This window comes from Meriones unguiculatus, chromosome 9 (genome assembly GCF_030254825.1).
Source record: "Meriones unguiculatus strain TT.TT164.6M chromosome 9, Bangor_MerUng_6.1, whole genome shotgun sequence".
NCBI lineage: Eukaryota > Metazoa > Chordata > Mammalia > Rodentia > Muridae > Meriones > Meriones unguiculatus.
In genome coordinates this window covers 52,147,419-52,165,120 of record NC_083357.1, presented here as the reverse complement: position 1 = coordinate 52,165,120, position 17,702 = coordinate 52,147,419, and the positions used below count along the sequence as shown (strand labels likewise).

Here is a 17,702-nt window from a genome sequence, read left to right as displayed (position 1 = left end):
ATCCGGATAGGGGCTCTTCACTTTCTGTCTGCCTCTGTTCAGGGCCCAGCCTACACTATCACTCACAAGTAACCTCGGAGGGAGCTGCGCTATCGCGAACCTCAATTTTACAGCTCTGCTGAACCGAGTACTTTCCTCAAGTTCACAGAACCAGCAAGTGATGAAGCAATATTATGTATTTACCATTTGTTGCGATCTTACGGCGTCTCAGCCTACAGGAAGTGTCAGTTTCCCAAGCTGGGGCGGGGGCGGGAGCGATGAATAAACACTGTAACCGATAATTACAATAGCGCCTGGTAATTGGTTCAGTAAATGTCTACTGCCAGAAGCGCCGCTGGACCTCGGGCGCTGGGTCAAGAAAAAGTACTGAAAATGTGAGGGCCCGGAGACACTTAACAGTTAACACTTAACGAAGCAGACATCCTCTGACAGGACGCGTCCGAGAAACAACGCCGGCGGCGGGCACGCAGCTAGCCGGAGCCCGACTGCAAAGTAACCCGGAAAGGGGCTGAGCGGGGTGGGCGGGGCCGCGCCGTGACTGGCAGGGGTGGGGCCAGGCTGGCCGCGCCCCTCGTCGGCGGCTGCTGGGCTTCGGCCGGGGTCCGCCGGCAGCGCGAGCCGTGCAAAGCCGCTGTCCCGCTCCCCCGGGGGCCGCGGGGACCGAGCCGCGCGCCGGGTCGGGGACGGACAGTCCACAAAGTTTGGTCCGTGGGGGACGCAGCGTCGAGCCCGGCAGGTGCGGCCGGGCCTGGCCGGGACGCTCGCGGCCTTGCGGGCGAGCACGGCCGGGCACGGGTGAGGAGAGATCAACTCTGAAGTTGGCAAGAGGCGTCGCCCCTATTCCGCTCCGCCGTGCGTCCAGCCGTGGTACCCCGAGCCCGGGGCGCTCCGGGGCTATGCAGCCCCCGCCCGGCGGCCCTGCGGAGCCCGCTGCCAGGTAGACGCACGGCGCCCCGGGACCCTGCCGGCACCCCTGTTCGACCCAGGATGCTACCGGCCCTCCCCCTTCTCCTCCTCCTCCTCGGTAAGAGTCCCAGCCCCGGTGTCAGTGCCCGCCGTCCCGCGCCCTCCAGAACGACCCCCGCCTTCTGCGGCCGCAGCCTCTTCGAGCTTCGGCCCCTCTCCGGCTGTCCCACGTCGTCCCTCCCACCCACAGCCAGGGAAGGCGACCTTTCGGCGAGGTCACTGCCCTCCTTCCGGCTCCTCTACCCCTTCCTATAAACTGTCCGGAAGTCTCAGATGGGCCTCCTGCTGGAGTTGCCCAGGTGAAGAAAACTTGTGACTCAGTCTGTTGCCCTTTCTCGATCCCCCTCTAGGAGGTGCTCTGGCCCGCTCAGACCGGATCACTTTTCCAAATTCTGGTGAGTAGAGGGAGTTCCTAGGGTTCTGGGGCATGGCAGTGAACACACATCCAAGAGAAAGACTCTGTCCTGGATCCCCGATCTACTGTAGTTTTAGAAAAGGGACCATCCATTATTTTGCAGAAGGGGAAACTGAGGCCCAGTGTGAGTTCACACCTGGCAGTTGTTATGAACCAGTGAGTAGAAACAGTATTTCCTCTGACTGTAGGCCCTGTGGCTGGCACGAAGCCTACCTTAACGGTACTTACGGTGTTAATATTTAAGACGAAGTATGAAGAATATGGAAAAGAGATGGGGCTGGCTGACTCCTATAATCCCAGCACTTGGGAGGCTGAGGCAGGAGGATCAGCTCAAGGCTAGCCTTAGCTACATAGTGACTTTGAGGATAGCCTAAGAGACTTTGTCTAAATTTAAAAAAAAAAAATGGAGAGGAGGGAGGGAAGGAGGGCAGGCCCAGTGGGCTTTAAGTGGTGGGCAGGAGTTTCTGTACCCTCTTGAGGCATCCGGAGGTAGCAAGCTTGGTGCGGGGTGGAATCTTAAAGGACTATCCCAGTGTCCCCACCTTCTTCCTCCAGCTTGTGAGGCTCCCCCGGCAGTGCTCTCGGAAGTACAGGGCACTTTACAGAGGCCCCTGGGCCGGGACAGCCGCAGCTCCCCTGCCAACTGCACCTGGGTCATTCTGGGCAGCAAGGAACAGACAGTAACTGTCAGGTGAGAGACAAGGCAAGCCCCCGCTTCTCTGTACCGCCCCTTCCCTCTCCCTTGGATGTATCACTTTGCTGTGGTATTTTCATCTTTGTCGGCAGAAGAATAGGAATTTGGTTCGGCCGGGCGTGCTCTGAAAACTCGGTTTCTGGGCCAGAGAGATGGCAGGTTGAAGCTGGGCTGCAGTGGGCGCTTAGCTTGGGCACAGGCCATCTTTAAACAACTCTAGAAATTACTCTGGGCTCAGCTAGACTCACGATGAGCCCAGTAATCCATAGCATGCGTGGCCTACTTGTCAATCAGCTTAGACACTCCCTGGGAGGACTGTATTAGACACTCATTGGTGGGCAGACTGCGCCGGGTGTGGGGAAGGCCTGAGTCCAGTCCCCAGAAAGCGAACCTTCTGCAGGTTTGTCTTTCTGCATCGCTCTGCTCCACCCTTTTTTTTTCCACTTCCTTCCTATCTTCACTCTTCTCTCCCCTTTCCTTCTCTCCTCATGTCTCTCCTCCCCTTGGCTCTCCTCTCCTTTCTTTCTGTTTGCTGCTTTTGAGACGGAATTTCACTGTGTAGCCCAGGTTGGCCTTAAGCTTGTGGTCCATCTCATCCTCCCAAGTTTTGAGGTTTCCTGTGAAGTCACTATGCCCAATATTGATTTTTTTTTCTTTCTTTCTTTCTTTTTTTTTGGGGGGGAGGGGGCTGTTTTTATTTTGTTTACTGGGACACAACTCAGGGCTTCACACGTGCCAGGTGAGAGTACTCCACCTCTAAGCAATAATCCTAGCTCCTTACCGCAAATTCGCTAACATTCTGAGTCTCCTCCTTGGGGCCCATGTCAAATGGCTTTTTGCTTCACACACACTTCTCTTGCTAAGAATTTGCCCAGAGCTAGGTGGTGGTGGTGTATGACTTTAATCCCATCACTCAGGAGGCAGAGGCAGGTGGATCTCTGTGAGTTCAAGGTCAGCCCAATCTACAGAGTGAGTTCCAGGAAAGACAGGGCTACACAGAGAAACCCTCTCTCAGAAAAACAAAACAAAACAAACAAACAAAAAAACCCAAAAGCAAGGAATGTATCCCGAAAAGTGTGTAAAGGAGAGAACAATATAAAAAGATGCTGTTATAGCCCAGGGGACCACCATGGGTTGTCTCCGATTTTACCTCGTGGGCTGTGGAGCTGAGCTGTTGTGGCTAGTTGAACTGTGGTACATTCTGCCAGCTAACTGCTGGGCACTGCACTTGAGTGATGGTGTTATAGCAACTGGAAAATAACACGCCTGGTCTCACCTCAGTCCTTGAGCACAAGTCAATTCTCTCAGAGGGTTTTAGGAAAGGGCCTGTGGTCTGATGGTGCCTCTGTTGGAACCTTCCCTGTTGATTCTATTAACTGCCAAAGGATTGGCTGGGTAAGGCAGTATTTGTACTTCCTGGGCTACCAGGCACCTGTCATCAAGGGAGTGAGCAAAACTCCAGCGCATCTCATCTCTTGCTCTTCTGTGCCTTGTAGGTTCCAGAAGCTGCACCTGGCCTGTGGCTCAGAGCATTTGACCCTGCACTCCCCTCTCCAGCCACTGGTCTCCCTGTGTGAGGCTCCTGCCAGCCCTTTGCAGCTGCCAGGGGGCAATGTGACCATTACATACAGCTATGCTGGGGCCAGAGCACCCATGGGCCAGGGCTTTTTGCTGTCTTATAGTCAAGGTAGGCTAAACAAGGAGCGCCCTGGGGCCAGTAGAGCAGGAGTGGGAGTCCCAGGGAAGAGACGAGGGTGCTGGGAGTTCTGCTTCCCAGTCTCTATGATGCCTCTGCAGATTGGCTGCTGTGCCTTCAGGAAGAGTTCCAGTGCCTGAACCACCGCTGTGTGCCTGCTGCCCAGCGCTGTGACGGGATTGATGCCTGTGGCGACGGCTCCGACGAGGCAGGTTGCAGCTCAGATCCGTTCTCTAACCTGAACCCAGCCCCTGCAACTCTGCCCTGCAATCTTACCTTGGAGGACTTTTACGGCGTCTTTTCCTCCCCTGGATATTCACACCTGCCCTCAGTCTCCCACCCACAGTCCTGCCTGTGGCTGCTAGACCCCCATGATGGCCGGAGGCTGGCAGTGCGCTTCACAGCCCTAGACTTGGGCTATGGAGATGCGGTGCACGTGTATGATGGCCCTGGGCCCCCGGAGACCCCTCGGCTGCTACGCAGTCTCACACACTTCAGCAATGGCAAGGCTGTCACTGTGGAGACCCTGTCTGGTCAGGCTGTTGTGTCCTACCACACAGTTGCCTGGAGCAGTGGCCGGGGCTTTAATGCTACCTACCATGTTCGGGGCTACTGTCTACCTTGGGACAGACCCTGTGGCTTGGGCTCAGGCCTGGGGGCTGGCGAGAACCTAGGTGAGCGCTGCTACAGTGAGGCACAGCGCTGCGATGGCTCGTGGGACTGTGCCGATGGCACGGACGAGGAGGGTTGCCCCGGCTGCCCACCGGGGCACTTCCCCTGTGGAGCTGCTGGCACCCCTGGGGCCACAGCCTGCTACCTGCCTGCTGACCGCTGCAACTACCAGACGTTCTGTGCGGATGGGGCCGACGAGAGGCGCTGCCGGCATTGCCAGCCCGGCAACTTCCGGTGCCGGGATGAGAAGTGTGTGTATGAGACGTGGGTGTGTGACGGCCAGCCGGACTGTACGGATGGCAGCGATGAGTGGGATTGCTCCTACGCCCTGCCCCGGAAAGTCATCACAGCGGCCGTCATCGGCAGCCTCGTGTGCGGCCTGTTGCTGGTCATCGCCCTGGGCTGCACCTGCAAACTCTATGCCATTCGCACCCAGGAATACAGGTCAGTCAGGATGGGGCAGGCTTCAGAGGAGAGGGAACTGAGGGTGAGGTGGGGCCCTCCGGTTCCTGGAGCCTGGGCAGGCCCACCCTGAGGAGTGCTTCCTGTGCTCAGCTTGTGAGAACAGCCTCTAGGAAGGAAGGGGTATGATTTTGAACCAAGGCATGGGACATGGCACACTCCATCTGCCCTGGTGTGGGTCTGGAGGGAAGAGGCCTTCCGGGCTGACTGGGAGTCCTTGGGAGGGGCTGTTGACTGGGCGGCCCTCCCTCCTTCCTTCTAGCATCTTTGCTCCGCTCTCCCGAATGGAGGCCGAGATCGTGCAGCAGCAGGCACCCCCTTCCTACGGGCAGCTCATTGCTCAGGGTGCCATCCCACCTGTGGAAGACTTCCCCACAGAGAACCCTAATGATGTAAGTCATTCCTCCCACCTTGGGCCCGTGGCGCCAGCCTTGTCTCCTGCCTAGCCATCCGGCCCCCAACTCTGATGTCTGCCTCTTCTCCTTGCAGAACTCTGTGCTGGGGAACCTACGTTCTCTGCTCCAGATCTTACGCCAAGATATGACCCCAGGGGGCCCTTCAGGGGGCCGCCGACGCCAACGGGGCCGCTCTGTTCGTCGTCTGGTTCGCCGTCTCCGTCGTTGGGGTCTGCTTCCTCGAACCAATACCCCAGCTCGGGCCCCTGAGACCAGATCCCAGGTCACACCTTCTGTTCCCTCTGAGGCCCTGGATGACAGCACAGGCCAAGCCTGTGAAGGTGGGGCAGTCGGGGGCCAGGACGGGGAGCAGGCTCCTCCGCTACCCATCAAGGCCCCCATCCCAACCCCAAGCACACTTCCAGCCCTTGCTGCTGTCACTGAGCCTCCAGGGCCACTCCCCTCAGTGCCTGTAGAACCGTCACTGTTGTCTGGAGTTGTACAGGTCCTACGGGGCCGCCTCCTGCCCAGCCTGTGGTCCCCAGGACCCACCTGGACCCCAGCTGGACCTCACACAACAGGCTTGGCCCCAGAGGATGAGGACGATGTACTGTTACTGCCACTGGCCGAGCCAGAGGTGTGGGTGGTCGAGGCAGAGGATGAACCACTGCTTGCCTGAGGGCGCCTGGCACTTTTGGGGCTCTGGACACAATGGCTATGATCTTTGGAAGTGGCTCAGCTTCCCCCACTGATGTATGTAGCGCAGAATGTTAGGTGTCCCTCAGGCAGGGAGAGAGTCCACTGGGAGCGTCTTCTGTGTAGGACTAGCGCCTCCACCACCACCCTCCGCCCATCCTGCTATCCAGGTGGCAGAGGAGCACGGGCTTGGACACTACACCCTTCCCAGCTCCCCACCCAGAAGTGGCCTTACGTTCCAGACTGTCGTCAGCTGGAGATCTTCTAGTCCCCAAGGGGAGGATTTGGCCAGGGCGATGGTTTTGCCAGCCTCCATCTCTGTGGTGCCTGGTCCTCTTAGAGAACACAAGTGCGTTTTGTCCCTTAGCTGCATCATTGTCCAGGAAAATCAAGGAAAAAGAATAATAAAAGAATTATAAATTTCAGCCCTTGCCAAATTAGCTGTGACCCTGCACCCGGCCTCTGCCCTTCTCTGCCCTTCTCTGCCTCTCACTTTGCTCCTCCAGAGGCTGTGACTCGGCCTTCTGCTTTTGCCTTCCTCTGTGAATTTTTCAACGGCCTGCCTCTCCTCTTAGAAGGCAGGACCATGCAAGGAACCCTGAGGAATAATCACCTCCATCTTTACTCACTGGGGCCCAGCCCTACACTGACTGACATCGGGCTCAGCATCAAGCCTGAATTCACAGGCCAGACACATGCCCGACAGCCGCTGAGCCATGAGGTCAGGAAAGGTTCTGTTTATGGAATACTCTCAGAGCACAGGTCCCGGCAGCAGTCTGTTCCTAGGAGCTGCTCTTGCTCTCCACCCCAGCTAGGCAAGAGAGGTGAGGTCTCCACCTAGGCCTTTCAAAGCAGGTAGAAAAGCGGAAGGAAAGTCAGTTTGAGGTTTATGAAAGTGTTAGCCCAACTGCCCAAATATAAGGGGTCTTCTCAAACTGAGTTCTCAACCATGCTGTCAGCAGTAAGCAGAATTCTAGGCAGGGCAAGCAGATTAAACATGGAGGCTAGACCCAACCTCGGTGGAGCCCAAGCAGCAGTTGGAGCTGAAGGGAATTAGTTGGAGAAATGTTGGAACTCTGACTGATGACGGAAGCTGCCCCAGAGTTTCAGTCCCCGGGGAACTGGCCTCCCCAAGTTCCCCTCTTAGGACCCTCAACAACTTGGATCAAGGAAACACTAAACTTTGACCTCACCCTCGCCAGAGATTGCTGCCAGGATATCACACTTCTCCCTTTGGACCCTTCTTCCCACAGAGAATCCTTGGACCCTTCAAGTAAAAGTGGTCCAGCTTTCAGAGTGAGTTCCAGGACAGCTACACAGGGAGACACTGTCTCCAAAGAGAGAAGAGAAAGAAGGGAGGCTGGCACTCCTTCACCTCCATGGCTGCATCTCCCAGAGCCTGTTGACACCTTAATCCCTGCACCTCCAGGCCTTTCCCTTCCCAGGACATCTGCAGTGTGGACAGAGATTACGGTGTTTGGGCTCCTGATTGGGAGACATCATCATGTTGGCCGAAACACTAGAAAACAGGAGTCCAGTAGAGAGGCCAGCCCTTGCAGGTCATTGTACATGGTTTATCCTGTTGTGGTGCAAGCAGGAACTTTCCTTTTGTCAGCCACACTGGAACTCCAGGCTTGTTGGGAAAGGAAACGGACCTTGCACAGACAATATAGGGAAACAGATTCAATCACTGAGGTTTCCTTTTTTTTTTTTTTTTTTTTTTTTTTGGACTATCTCAGGCCCACCAAGTACTGGAGTTAAAGGCATGTAACACCATACCAGTTTTATACAGTACCGGGGATTGAAGGCAGGGCTTTGTGCCTGTAGGTCTGATTAATGGCTAATCTGGGCTGTCAGCTTGGCTAGTGCCTCTAGAGAACCCTGACTAATACATTTAGGCATGCACTCTACCAACAGCTCAAGTTTACTTTGCCCAAGGGGGGAAAATAGGGTTACTGCTACTGTAGCAAACAGAGACAACAGCTTACAAAAAGAAGGTGGAGGTAGGCCTGTGGACCATACAACAAAGGCTGAGGCAGGATTGTCATGAGTTCAATTCCAGCCCAAGGTACAAAGCAAGACCTTTGGCTAACAGTTCTGGAGATTTTTGCTCTATGATGCTGCTTAGTGCAGGGAGCACCACATCATGGCAGAAACTCAAGACGTAATAAGATGATTGATGATATGAACTGTAGGGGAGAAGGAAGAGGCCAGGGTGCCACGTTCATCTTGGGGGCTGTCCTAGCTACGGTAACCACTGCAGTGGTAAAACACCATGATAACTAAAAGCAACTTGGAGAGGAAAGGGTTTATTCAGCTTACATGTTGCTGTTCATCATTGGAGAAAGTCAGGACAGGAACAAAAGCAGGGCTGAAACCTCGTGATAGGAGCTGATGCAGAGGCCGTGGAGGGGTCCTGCTTAGGGGCTTGTTCAGCCTGCTTTCTTAGAGTCCAGGACCATGAGCCCAAGGACTGCCCCACCCGCAATGGACTGGGCCCTTCCCTGTCAATCACTAATTAAGAAAATACCCTACAGCTGGACTCTCCCAGCCCCAACCCCACTCCCAGTCCGAGGCCTGAACCCGGGGCATTGGCCTTGCTGGGCAAGCACTCTATCACTGAACTAAATCCCCAACCCCATCTATAGCTGGATCTTAGCAAGGCATTTTCTCGACTGAGGTTTCCTCCTTTCAGATGACTCCAGCTTGTGTCAAGCTGACATAAAACTTGCCAGGACAGAGGTACACATCCCACTAAGCCCCACTGCTTCAAAGTACAACAAAACCTCTGAGGCATAGTCTAGATTCAAAGTACAGCGTATGTCCATTTAAATGCTGTGGAACAGTACCACTGAGGGGCCCAGTCTCGGATGTGCGGACACGCAGAAGACCCTTAGAAGGGAGTGAGAAAGTAAGGGTTGGGCTGGGGATGCAGCGTAGAAACTTCTAGCCCCCTCTCAGTGTGACAATGGGGAGGACTGTTCAAAGTGAAACACCCGAGGCTCCTGTGGTCCAAGACTGGAAGGGGGTGGGACAGAGTCCCAGTGGGAAACTTGCCAGGGTCTGCAGCTTTTGACTCATGTAGTATAAAAGAAATGAATCCAAGCCCTTGAGTTTTGCAGATGAGGAAAGCTTACGTCTTTAGGATGTTTTCTAAGTTTACTTCTGAGACAGAATCTTGCTGGATAGGCCAGCCTTGGTCTTCCAACTCCGAAATCCTGCCTCACCCTCTGGAGCATCTGTTCTCAAGCTGTGGGTGGAGACCCCGTGGGATCTGAGCGACCCTCTCCCAGGGGTTGCCTAAGACCATCAGAAAAAGCAAATGCAGATATTTACATTCTGCATAGCAGCAAAATTACAGTTAGGAAGCATCAACAAAAATTATTTTATGGTTGGGGTCCCCACAACATAAGGAACTGTATCAAAGGGTGGTCCATTAGGAAGGTTGATGGCCGCTGGCCTAGGGAGATTACAGACATGCCGCCGTGCCCGACTACTTTCACAATTTAAACTTCAAAAACAGAGGTAGAGAAGTGTCTCTGGCATCAGGCTTATCTTACATGTGTGATGTCTTGGATATGATCAACCGAACTTCAAAAAATAATAAAATTATAAAAGACAATCAAGTGGGGGGGTGGCTGGAGAGATGGCTCAGAGGTTAAGAGCACTGGCTGCTCTTCCAAAGGTTCCGAGTTCAATTCTCAGCAACCACATGATGGCTCCCAACCACCTTTGAGATCTGGTGTCCCTTGCTTGCCTGAAGGCACACATCCAGGCAGAACACTGTATAAATAATAAATAAATAAAGCTTAAAAATAAAAAAACAAGGCTGATGAGCTGGCTCACTGTTAAAGGCACTTGCTCCCAGACCTGACAGCCTGAGCTCAGTACCCACTAGCCACACAGTGGAAGGAGAGAGCAGCTCCCAAGTTGTCCTCTGACCTTTCTCTACATGAGTGAAGCTGCATACATTTGTCCATACACATACACACACAGAAAAAAAGTGAAAAAAAACCATCCAGACATGGTGGTACCTGTGTAACCCCAGCACTCCGGAAGCTGAGGCAAAAGAATTACCAGGAGTTCAAGGACAGCGTGGGGAACACAGTTCCAGAATTACCATAGTTAAGATTCTCTCTCACACACTCACACACACACACACATGAACACGTACACGGTGGGGACCGGGGGGAGGGGCTGGAGAGGTGGCTCAGAGGTTAAGAGTGGTTGCTGGTCTTCCAGAGGACCTGAGTGTGCACTCATCACACCTGCCAATAGCTCCAGCCCCACCGGATTTGACACCTTCTTCTGGCCTCTGCAGGCATCTGTATACATATGATGTACACACTCATACACACATAGAGATAAATGTGAAATACAAAACTTTCCAAAAGGTGCCTGGCAGTGGTGGCACGTGCCTTTAATCTCAGCACTTGGGAGACAGAGGCAGGTGGATCTCTGAGCTCAAGGCCAGCCTGGTCTACAGCCTCTCGTAGAAATCCACAGCTACCAAGGTCACTGCTCTGTTCATTTTCCTGTGCCAGAATATACTTCATAAAGCAAACTTGTGAATAAAATAAGTGTCACATTAGCTTCAGTTGTCAAAGCGACACACCTGGGGAGGGGTACCCTAAATTGAGGGACTGCCTCTGTCAGACTGATCTTGTGGCATGTCTGTGGGGCATTTTCTTGATTGCTAGTTGGTGTGTGCTGTAGGCAGTGCTATCCTGGGCAGGAGCCTGAACTGTATTTAAAAAAAAAAAAAAAAAAAGTGGCTGAGCAATCCTGTAGACAGAGTTCCTCCATAATCTCTGGCCATGCTCCTGTCTTGAGTTTCCCCTCCTGTCTTGGCTTCCCCTCATGATGCACTGCACCTTGTTAGCCAAGGTTGTTTTGGGGCTTTATCACAGCAGCAGAGAAGCAAACCAGAGTCATAGGCTGTGGTTGCTGACTGAAGGCTCCTCAGTGTTAGTGCAGGGGGTGTGTTAGCTCCTTCAGGGCCTGCCCCGGGGCTGATCTCCAGGTAAGTGGCCCTACACATATTCCCAGGGTTATTAACAGCTTCCTCCATGGAAAAGTCCACTGAGAATGGCAGACTGTATCACCGGTAAAAGAAGGCGGTGGATATTTAAGAGAAGGCAAGCAGCTTTGTGTAGAAACGGGTGGTTGTCTTGGCACTGGGAAGGAAAAAGTAGGAATCCTAGTGACACCTGCGTGAATGCTTTAGGGACAGGCCACCCACCAAACACTCTAAATCTTAGTCATGACAAGGAAGAGAGCGTTAACACGGAGAGAACTTGGCAGAGAAGGGCGAAGCGGAGAGGCAGCTGGTTGCTTAGGGGGTGTGGAGGGAGGCTGACGCGAGTGGGAACCTGAGAGAAAAGGGAGCCGGCCAGACCAGCACAGTCAAGGAGTTGCCTGTTCTGGCTTCCCGTAGATTAACACTGGCCGCGCCAACCTAGCGGCAAAATGAAGCTGCACAAAGAGGCTTCCTCAGAGCTCTGCGGACTCTTGCAGCTCTTACTCCAGAAGAGGCAGAGTGAAGGAGACAGACTGTAGGGTGGCCGTCCTCCAGCCTTGCCATCTCTTGACCCGTCTCTTCCTGTCTTTCCAGTTACTCAGTCTGTCACCCTCTTTTTAGCTACTGAGCACCCACCCTAAGCTGGGCGGTGGGAGGTGGGATGGGGGTTGGAAACAAAAGACAAAGCATACAGTCTTTGGACCCGGGAGCAAAAGTCCTGTAGCTCCAGGAGTCCCTGCCTCCTGCCACTCTCAGCTCCTTGATCCGCAGCCCCCTTCCTGCACACTTGCCTTCTGACCCCTTCTCTTTCTGCCCCTCTGACTGCTGCTGTGTCCCCACCAAGCTCTGCCAGTGCAGGGAAAGCTCCCAGAGGGAAGTGACACAAAAGAAAAAGGAGGGGGACAGAAGGAGGGAATCCCGCTTACATCACTGCTCATTAGCATATGTGACCTCATCAGGAGGCGGGACAATTTCCCCAGGTGTCTGGGGGGGGAGGGAACGGAGTGGGGGGGGGGGCCAGTATTTAAAGGGAAAAGCTGACAGTGCTTCTGAGTGAGGAGCCGGTGCCGTGAGCCGCTGGGCTGCGCTCGCACATGCACGCAGGGGCATACAGACCTTGACACCAACATGGATACGGACACAGAAACCACAGCACTTTGTTCTTCCAGTAGCCACCAGGCCTCCCCACCAGGGACCCCCACACCAGGTGAGGACTTAGCGGAGTAGGATGTGGCTGAAGCCATGGGTGGGGGAGCTGAGCCTTTGGTGGGAAGGTCTGTGTCGGGGGGCTCGATGAGAAGGGAAGAGCAAATGCAGACAGGGAGACCCCTGCACTTTTGAGGTCTGGACAGCCGAGGGGGAGGGGAGAAGCTGCCCAGGTGCCCCCTCCCCCAACACTGCCAGGGCTTTGCGAGAGAAACCGGCACTTGGCCCCTAGGTTAACCTCATCCCTGATAGGCAGAGACTGCCAGGAGGGAAGGGGGAAGGAAAGGAGCAGCCCACAAACCCGGGAGTCTCCAGCTGAGGGGGCTTCCCTGGGGACCTGTTGTGAGGGCTTCTTCTAGCTCCATCTTTGGCTGCCTGCCAAATATTGATCCTGTGCTATTTATAGCCTCGCTCCATCCCCCTTTGTTGTGTCTGTTGTTGTTCCTCCAGTTACCCCAACCCTTGAATTGTCACCCTCCTCCCATACACACTCTCACCACCTCTACCTCCCCGTGAACACAATCACAATATTCTCCCACTCACCGGGACAGGCAAGATTCCAGGAGGACTCTCTCTCTCTTTCACACACACACACACACACACACACACACACACACACACGAACATGCGCCGACGAGATGCTCACGCACTTACCAGGAGGACACAGGAGACAGTACACTCCCCTTCTCCAGGCCCCTCCCCCTCCCCCAGACCTAGAAATAAGGCAAAGTTTCAGATTCTGCCTACACCTGCCAGCGGCGGCTCACAGTTTGGGGACTGAGGTGCAGGAAGCAATAGGAGGCAGGGCCCATTAGTGGAAAGATAGCTTCCCAACCCACTAAGCCTGACACCTAGTATAAGGGTGTGCCCGTGTCAGTGTAAGGTGTGAGTGGTGTGTGACCCCTCGCACAAGTGCCTCCCTCACTTGACACAAGTTTTGAACTGGTTGTAGCTAGGATCAGCACGGAAAAGCCATCATGCCTGTTCCTTGAAAGTTCATCGCTTTGGGCTTCAGGACAATGTTAGCACCTGAGGCTGAACCAATGAACCTCAGTTGTTTTTTTTTGTTTTTTTTTTTTGTTTGTTTGTTTGTTTTTGTGGGGGGGGTCATGGTCTTTAGCTTGGCCTCTGACGAAGCAGCTAGAATTAGCCTCTCATTGGATGCCTAGATATACCTCACTCATGGCTTTCTCTTCTCTCCCTCTTTAGAAGCAGATACTACATTTTTGAAACAGAAGCCAGAGAAACTGCTGGCAGAGTTGGACCGGAGTGGGCCACCTCCCGCCCCTGGGGTCCCCAGACGAAGAGGGAGTATGCCTGTGCCCTACAAACACCAGCTGCGGCGGGCCCAAGCTGTAGACGAACTTGACTGGCCGCCTCAGGCCTCATCCTCTGGCTCCTCTGACTCCTTGGGCTCAGGGGATGCAGCCCTTGCCCAAAAAGATGGCGTCTTTAAGGTCATGCTGGTGGGGGAGAGTGGCGTGGGCAAGAGCACGCTAGCAGGCACTTTTGGAGGTCTCGAGGGAGACAGTGCTCATGAGATGGAGAACTCAGGTATTTGGGGGGGCACTGTTCAGGGCTCTCATCAAAGATGAGAGTGTTTCTGGGGTGAACAGTTCCTGGAGGAGAGACTCCGAGAGCAGTTTCTCCAGTGCTTTCTGTGGGAGTCTCCCTGGAGGAGATTCCCTATGTTGGGGGCTGTACGAGATCCTGATGCCAGCTCTCACAAGGGTTGGGGAGCCTCCTCTTACATTTCATTCCCTTTCCCAACAGAGGACACCTATGAGAGACGAATCATGGTGGACAAAGAAGAAGTGACTTTAATTGTTTATGACATCTGGGAGCAGGTGAGGATGAGGACGTGGCGGTGAGCAGGTGAAGCGGCAGGGACTTGGGAGGGGCCGTCTGGCTGAAGCTGCTGGCATCACCGATCCTGGCCCAACAGTGGTTAGAACATGACTTTGCATCGCCGCCTCTCAAGGAGAGAAGGCCGGCCGTGGCATGCCTGTCATGGCTCATGGTTGGGATACCCACCATTGTTCTGGGACCTCTTGGCTCAGAGAACAGTTCGAATCTGAATTTGACAAACCCTTCAGCTTCAAGTCAGGTTAAACCCACAGAAATTGACCCACGCATGCATACGTCAGCCTGGAAGTCTGATATGAAAGGACAAAGGGCTCTATACAACCAGTAAAAGGATGTGGGGCTTCAGAACACTTCAACATAATGTTACAGTTGGGAGCAGTAGAGCATGCCACTCCCAGCATTCAGGGAGGCAGAGGCAGGCGGATCTCTGTGAGTTCGAGGCCAGCCTGGTCTACAAAGCTAGTCCAGGAGAGCCAAAAAAAAAAAAAAAATTTTTTTTTAATTTAAAAAGAACATAATATTACTGTATAGAAAGAAGAGGCTAAATTGTGTTTGTTTTAATTTTTAGCTCTTTATGTTGGGGAACAGGGTCTCACTGTAGTCCACACTGGCCTAGAACTCACAACCCTCTGCTTGCCTTAGCCTGCTGCGTGGGGCTCACAATATGCTGGCCTCTCTGCACTCATACCAGGCCAGCCTTCTCCCAGTTGTGCTCTCCATCCCCAGTCCTTCCATATTCCTGAATAACATCCTCCCAAACCAAGGGCTTACATCTAAGAAAGTAGATGGTTAACCTACTCTGAAATCCTATTTCCCCAATTCTCCCACGCGGGGCTCACATCACTAACTTCTCCATCCTCCGCAAGGTCCCTGGCTGTTGGCATTCTGCCATTCACTAGCTTCCGGTCCTAAGCAAGTCAAATTACTGGTGGCTGAGCTGCAGGTTCCAGGCTATGCCTCCAGTCCTGGCATTTTATGGTTCTCTGCTCGTCTGCTAGGGAGACGCAGGAGGATGGCTGCAGGACCACTGCCTTCAGACGGGGGATGCCTTTCTCATCGTCTTCTCAGTCACGGATCGACGAAGCTTCTCCAAAGTTCCAGAAACCCTTCTTCGGCTCCGGGCTGGGAGGCCCCACCACGACCTACCTGTCATCCTTGTTGGAAACAAGAGCGATCTGGCGCGGTCCCGGGAGGTATCTCTGGAGGGTGTGTATCCTGAACCCATTCTGTACTTGAAATCTCAAGAGCTGACTTTAAATGTCACTCTTCCCCGGGAAGCCTCCCCCCGCCCCCCGCCCTGCATTGGTGCATGAGCTCTTGCATTTAGAACCTGGGTCAGGGAAGAGCCCCACTACCCAGCTTCTGGGGTCCTCACTAGCCTTCCTGGGCACTTTGCCCTCTCTTTCGCACCTCAGCCATAGGATCCCAGCCCAGCTGTGAGTTGGGATTCGGTGGTCCCACCCCCATCTCCCGCCCCACCTGTGCAAGGCCCACTCTAGGCAAGGGCAAAGCTGCCCAGCAGGCACCTGAGCGGCTTCCTTCCTGCAGAGGGTCGCCATCTGGCCGGGACGCTGAGCTGCAAGCACATCGAGACTTCCGCCGCGCTGCACCACAACACTCGTGAGCTCTTCGAGGGCGCCGTGCGCCAGATCAGGCTGCGGCGGGCCCGGGGTCACGCCGGGGGCCAGCGACCCGAGCCTGGCAGCCCCGACGGCCCCGCACCGCCCACACGCCGCGAGAGCCTCACCAAGAAGGCCAAGCGCTTCCTCGCCAACCTGGTGCCTCGCAACGCCAAGTTCTTCAAGCAACGCTCCAGGTCATGTCACGACCTCTCCGTGCTCTGAGCCGCGGTCGCCATGGTCACTGCAGTCGCCATGGTCACCGTGCCCTCCGCTCGCCCCCTCACCCCACTCCTGTCCGTCTAGGAAACCAAAAATACCCAGGATGCCCTGGTGTGAGCGGGAGGCGGGGCCGGGTGCCTGGTAGGTTCACCACCACCACCGGCACGCCTGGGCTGAAAGCCAACCACTCACAACGCCTCAAGACCTGCAAGTCAGGGAACAAATCCGTGCTGCAAGGTAGTTTTTTTTTTTTTTATTGTTATTACTAACTCGCAAGAAGCCACCTCTCCTGGAAAGAGACTCCAAAAGCTAGTACTGGGAAAGTGCTTTGTAGCCTCCTGGATGGAAGCTGACTTCCTTGGTACTCTGAACATGCCTTACCTTTAAGCAAGTTTTTAAAGGTAAAAACCCAGAGCTGAGTCTTTAGAGATAACTGAAAACGTTCTCTTATCCTCTGCCCTGGTCCACTTTGCTCTTAAGAACTTCTTTCAAAAACGGGCCTGGAAGCTATTCTTGAAATTGGACTCTGATTTACCATTCTACTATGACACGTCCCCTTTAAGGTTACTGAAGTGAAGATGTGGGCAGACTTTCTGCATTTAGATGCCCTAAGGTAGAGCTGAGTGCTGGCAACTCCTTTGGCCAGGGCCTAGAAGGCACCAGCGAGGAGCCATCCTTTCCCCCTTCCAATAAAAAATTTTTTTTCTATTGCACTGTGTTCATCTTGGCTTTCTGTCCTGATGGTTCCCAGAGAAGATGTGAGGGGAAGCTTCTGTTACAGGCAGGAGAACTTGGGAGGCCCTGTGAAGCAAGGACTAGGCATCTTTAGGAAAGATGGAGCTGGCTGGATCCTGGGGCAGGCACTTGGCAACAGTGAGACAACAGATCTGGAGAGAAACAGGCCTGGAAGTGGTCTAGAGGAGTCCCAGTCTCCAGCGCTGGCTCCCAGTTCTTTGTCCTTCCCATCCTGCAGGGTCCTGGTGGGGAGCTCCAGAGTCGCCAGCTTTGACTTGGCTTGGTTCAGGGCGGAGGCGATGCCCGCCAGGGATGCCCGTTAGCTGGGGCATGCCAGGGTGGGCTTTTGCCTTCCCTGGCAGGGCCCCACAGCTCCAGCTGTCACCTGCAAAGCCTGTGTGAGAACTGAAGCTGTCACTGCCTCCCCTGGGGACACCCACGCCTGCTGCTGCCTGAGCCATGAGTTTGAACAAAGAGAGCAGAGGCAGCAGCTCTCCTCACCTCTAGACATTTAGCTCAGCTACCTGCATGCTGGAGAGCCAGGCCTCCAACCCACCCCAGGCTGTGTCCTAGAACCTGGTGGAAAGAGGTGAGGTGCTTGCTTCTGAAGTCCTCGTGGCTAGGGATCAGGGCAGCCCAGCCAAGGATGAGGTGGGAATACAAATGATGGCGTTATCCTTAGGAATAGATTAACCTTTATTTGTGGATTCCTTAAAGACCTTATAAGGCGTTGCTGTCTGTTTTACATCGGAAGAGATGGTTTCAGTAGCTTGCCTGCAGTTACCCAATAAACAGCAAGGCAGGAATCTACCGGGTGCCTGCTTTGGTTCTAGCTTTAAATCTGCAATTCGACACCAATGAGAGAGAAGCATAGAAGAGAAGATGGAGGATACAATGGAAAGAGCCATGTGCAATGGCTGTGGTAAAAGGCAGGGGGATATTCCCTGGCTACGGTGCAGTTAGTTAGAAGGCCTGAAGCCCCATAGCCGATGAATAGAGGAAGTTCAGATTTTAAAAAGCAGGAAAACAGGCCGGGCC

General features: G+C 54.2%; 2 protein-coding genes and 1 long non-coding RNA gene across 3 annotated transcripts; 2 read left to right on the top strand and 1 right to left on the bottom strand.

Annotated features, from left to right (window-relative positions):
* The first annotated feature begins 548 nt into the window (after positions 1–548).
* Lrp10 (LDL receptor related protein 10) lies at positions 549–6,421 on the top strand. The gene is made up of 7 exons (XM_021639618.2): positions 549–1,024; positions 1,317–1,361; positions 1,937–2,072; positions 3,572–3,762; positions 3,873–4,887; positions 5,168–5,297; positions 5,395–6,421. The coding sequence occupies exons 1-7, from the start codon at positions 988–990 to the stop codon at positions 5,977–5,979; spliced, it is 2,139 nt and encodes a 712-aa protein (XP_021495293.1). The 5' UTR covers positions 549–987; the 3' UTR covers positions 5,980–6,421.
* Positions 6,422–12,034: 5,613 nt separating this feature from the next.
* Rem2 (RRAD and GEM like GTPase 2) lies at positions 12,035–16,637 on the top strand. The gene is made up of 5 exons (XM_021639619.2): positions 12,035–12,223; positions 13,432–13,776; positions 13,996–14,069; positions 15,087–15,294; positions 15,637–16,637. Exons 1-5 carry the CDS (start codon positions 12,145–12,147, stop codon positions 15,930–15,932), a joined length of 1,002 nt encoding a protein of 333 aa, XP_021495294.1. The 5' UTR covers positions 12,035–12,144; the 3' UTR covers positions 15,933–16,637.
* LOC132656451 (uncharacterized) lies at positions 14,017–15,681 on the bottom strand. The gene is made up of 2 exons (XR_009594214.1): positions 15,568–15,681; positions 14,017–15,242 (listed from the first exon to the last, which is right to left on the bottom strand). It is a non-coding gene; the product is annotated as an uncharacterized LOC132656451 (long non-coding RNA).
* Positions 16,638–17,702: the final 1,065 nt, after the last annotated feature.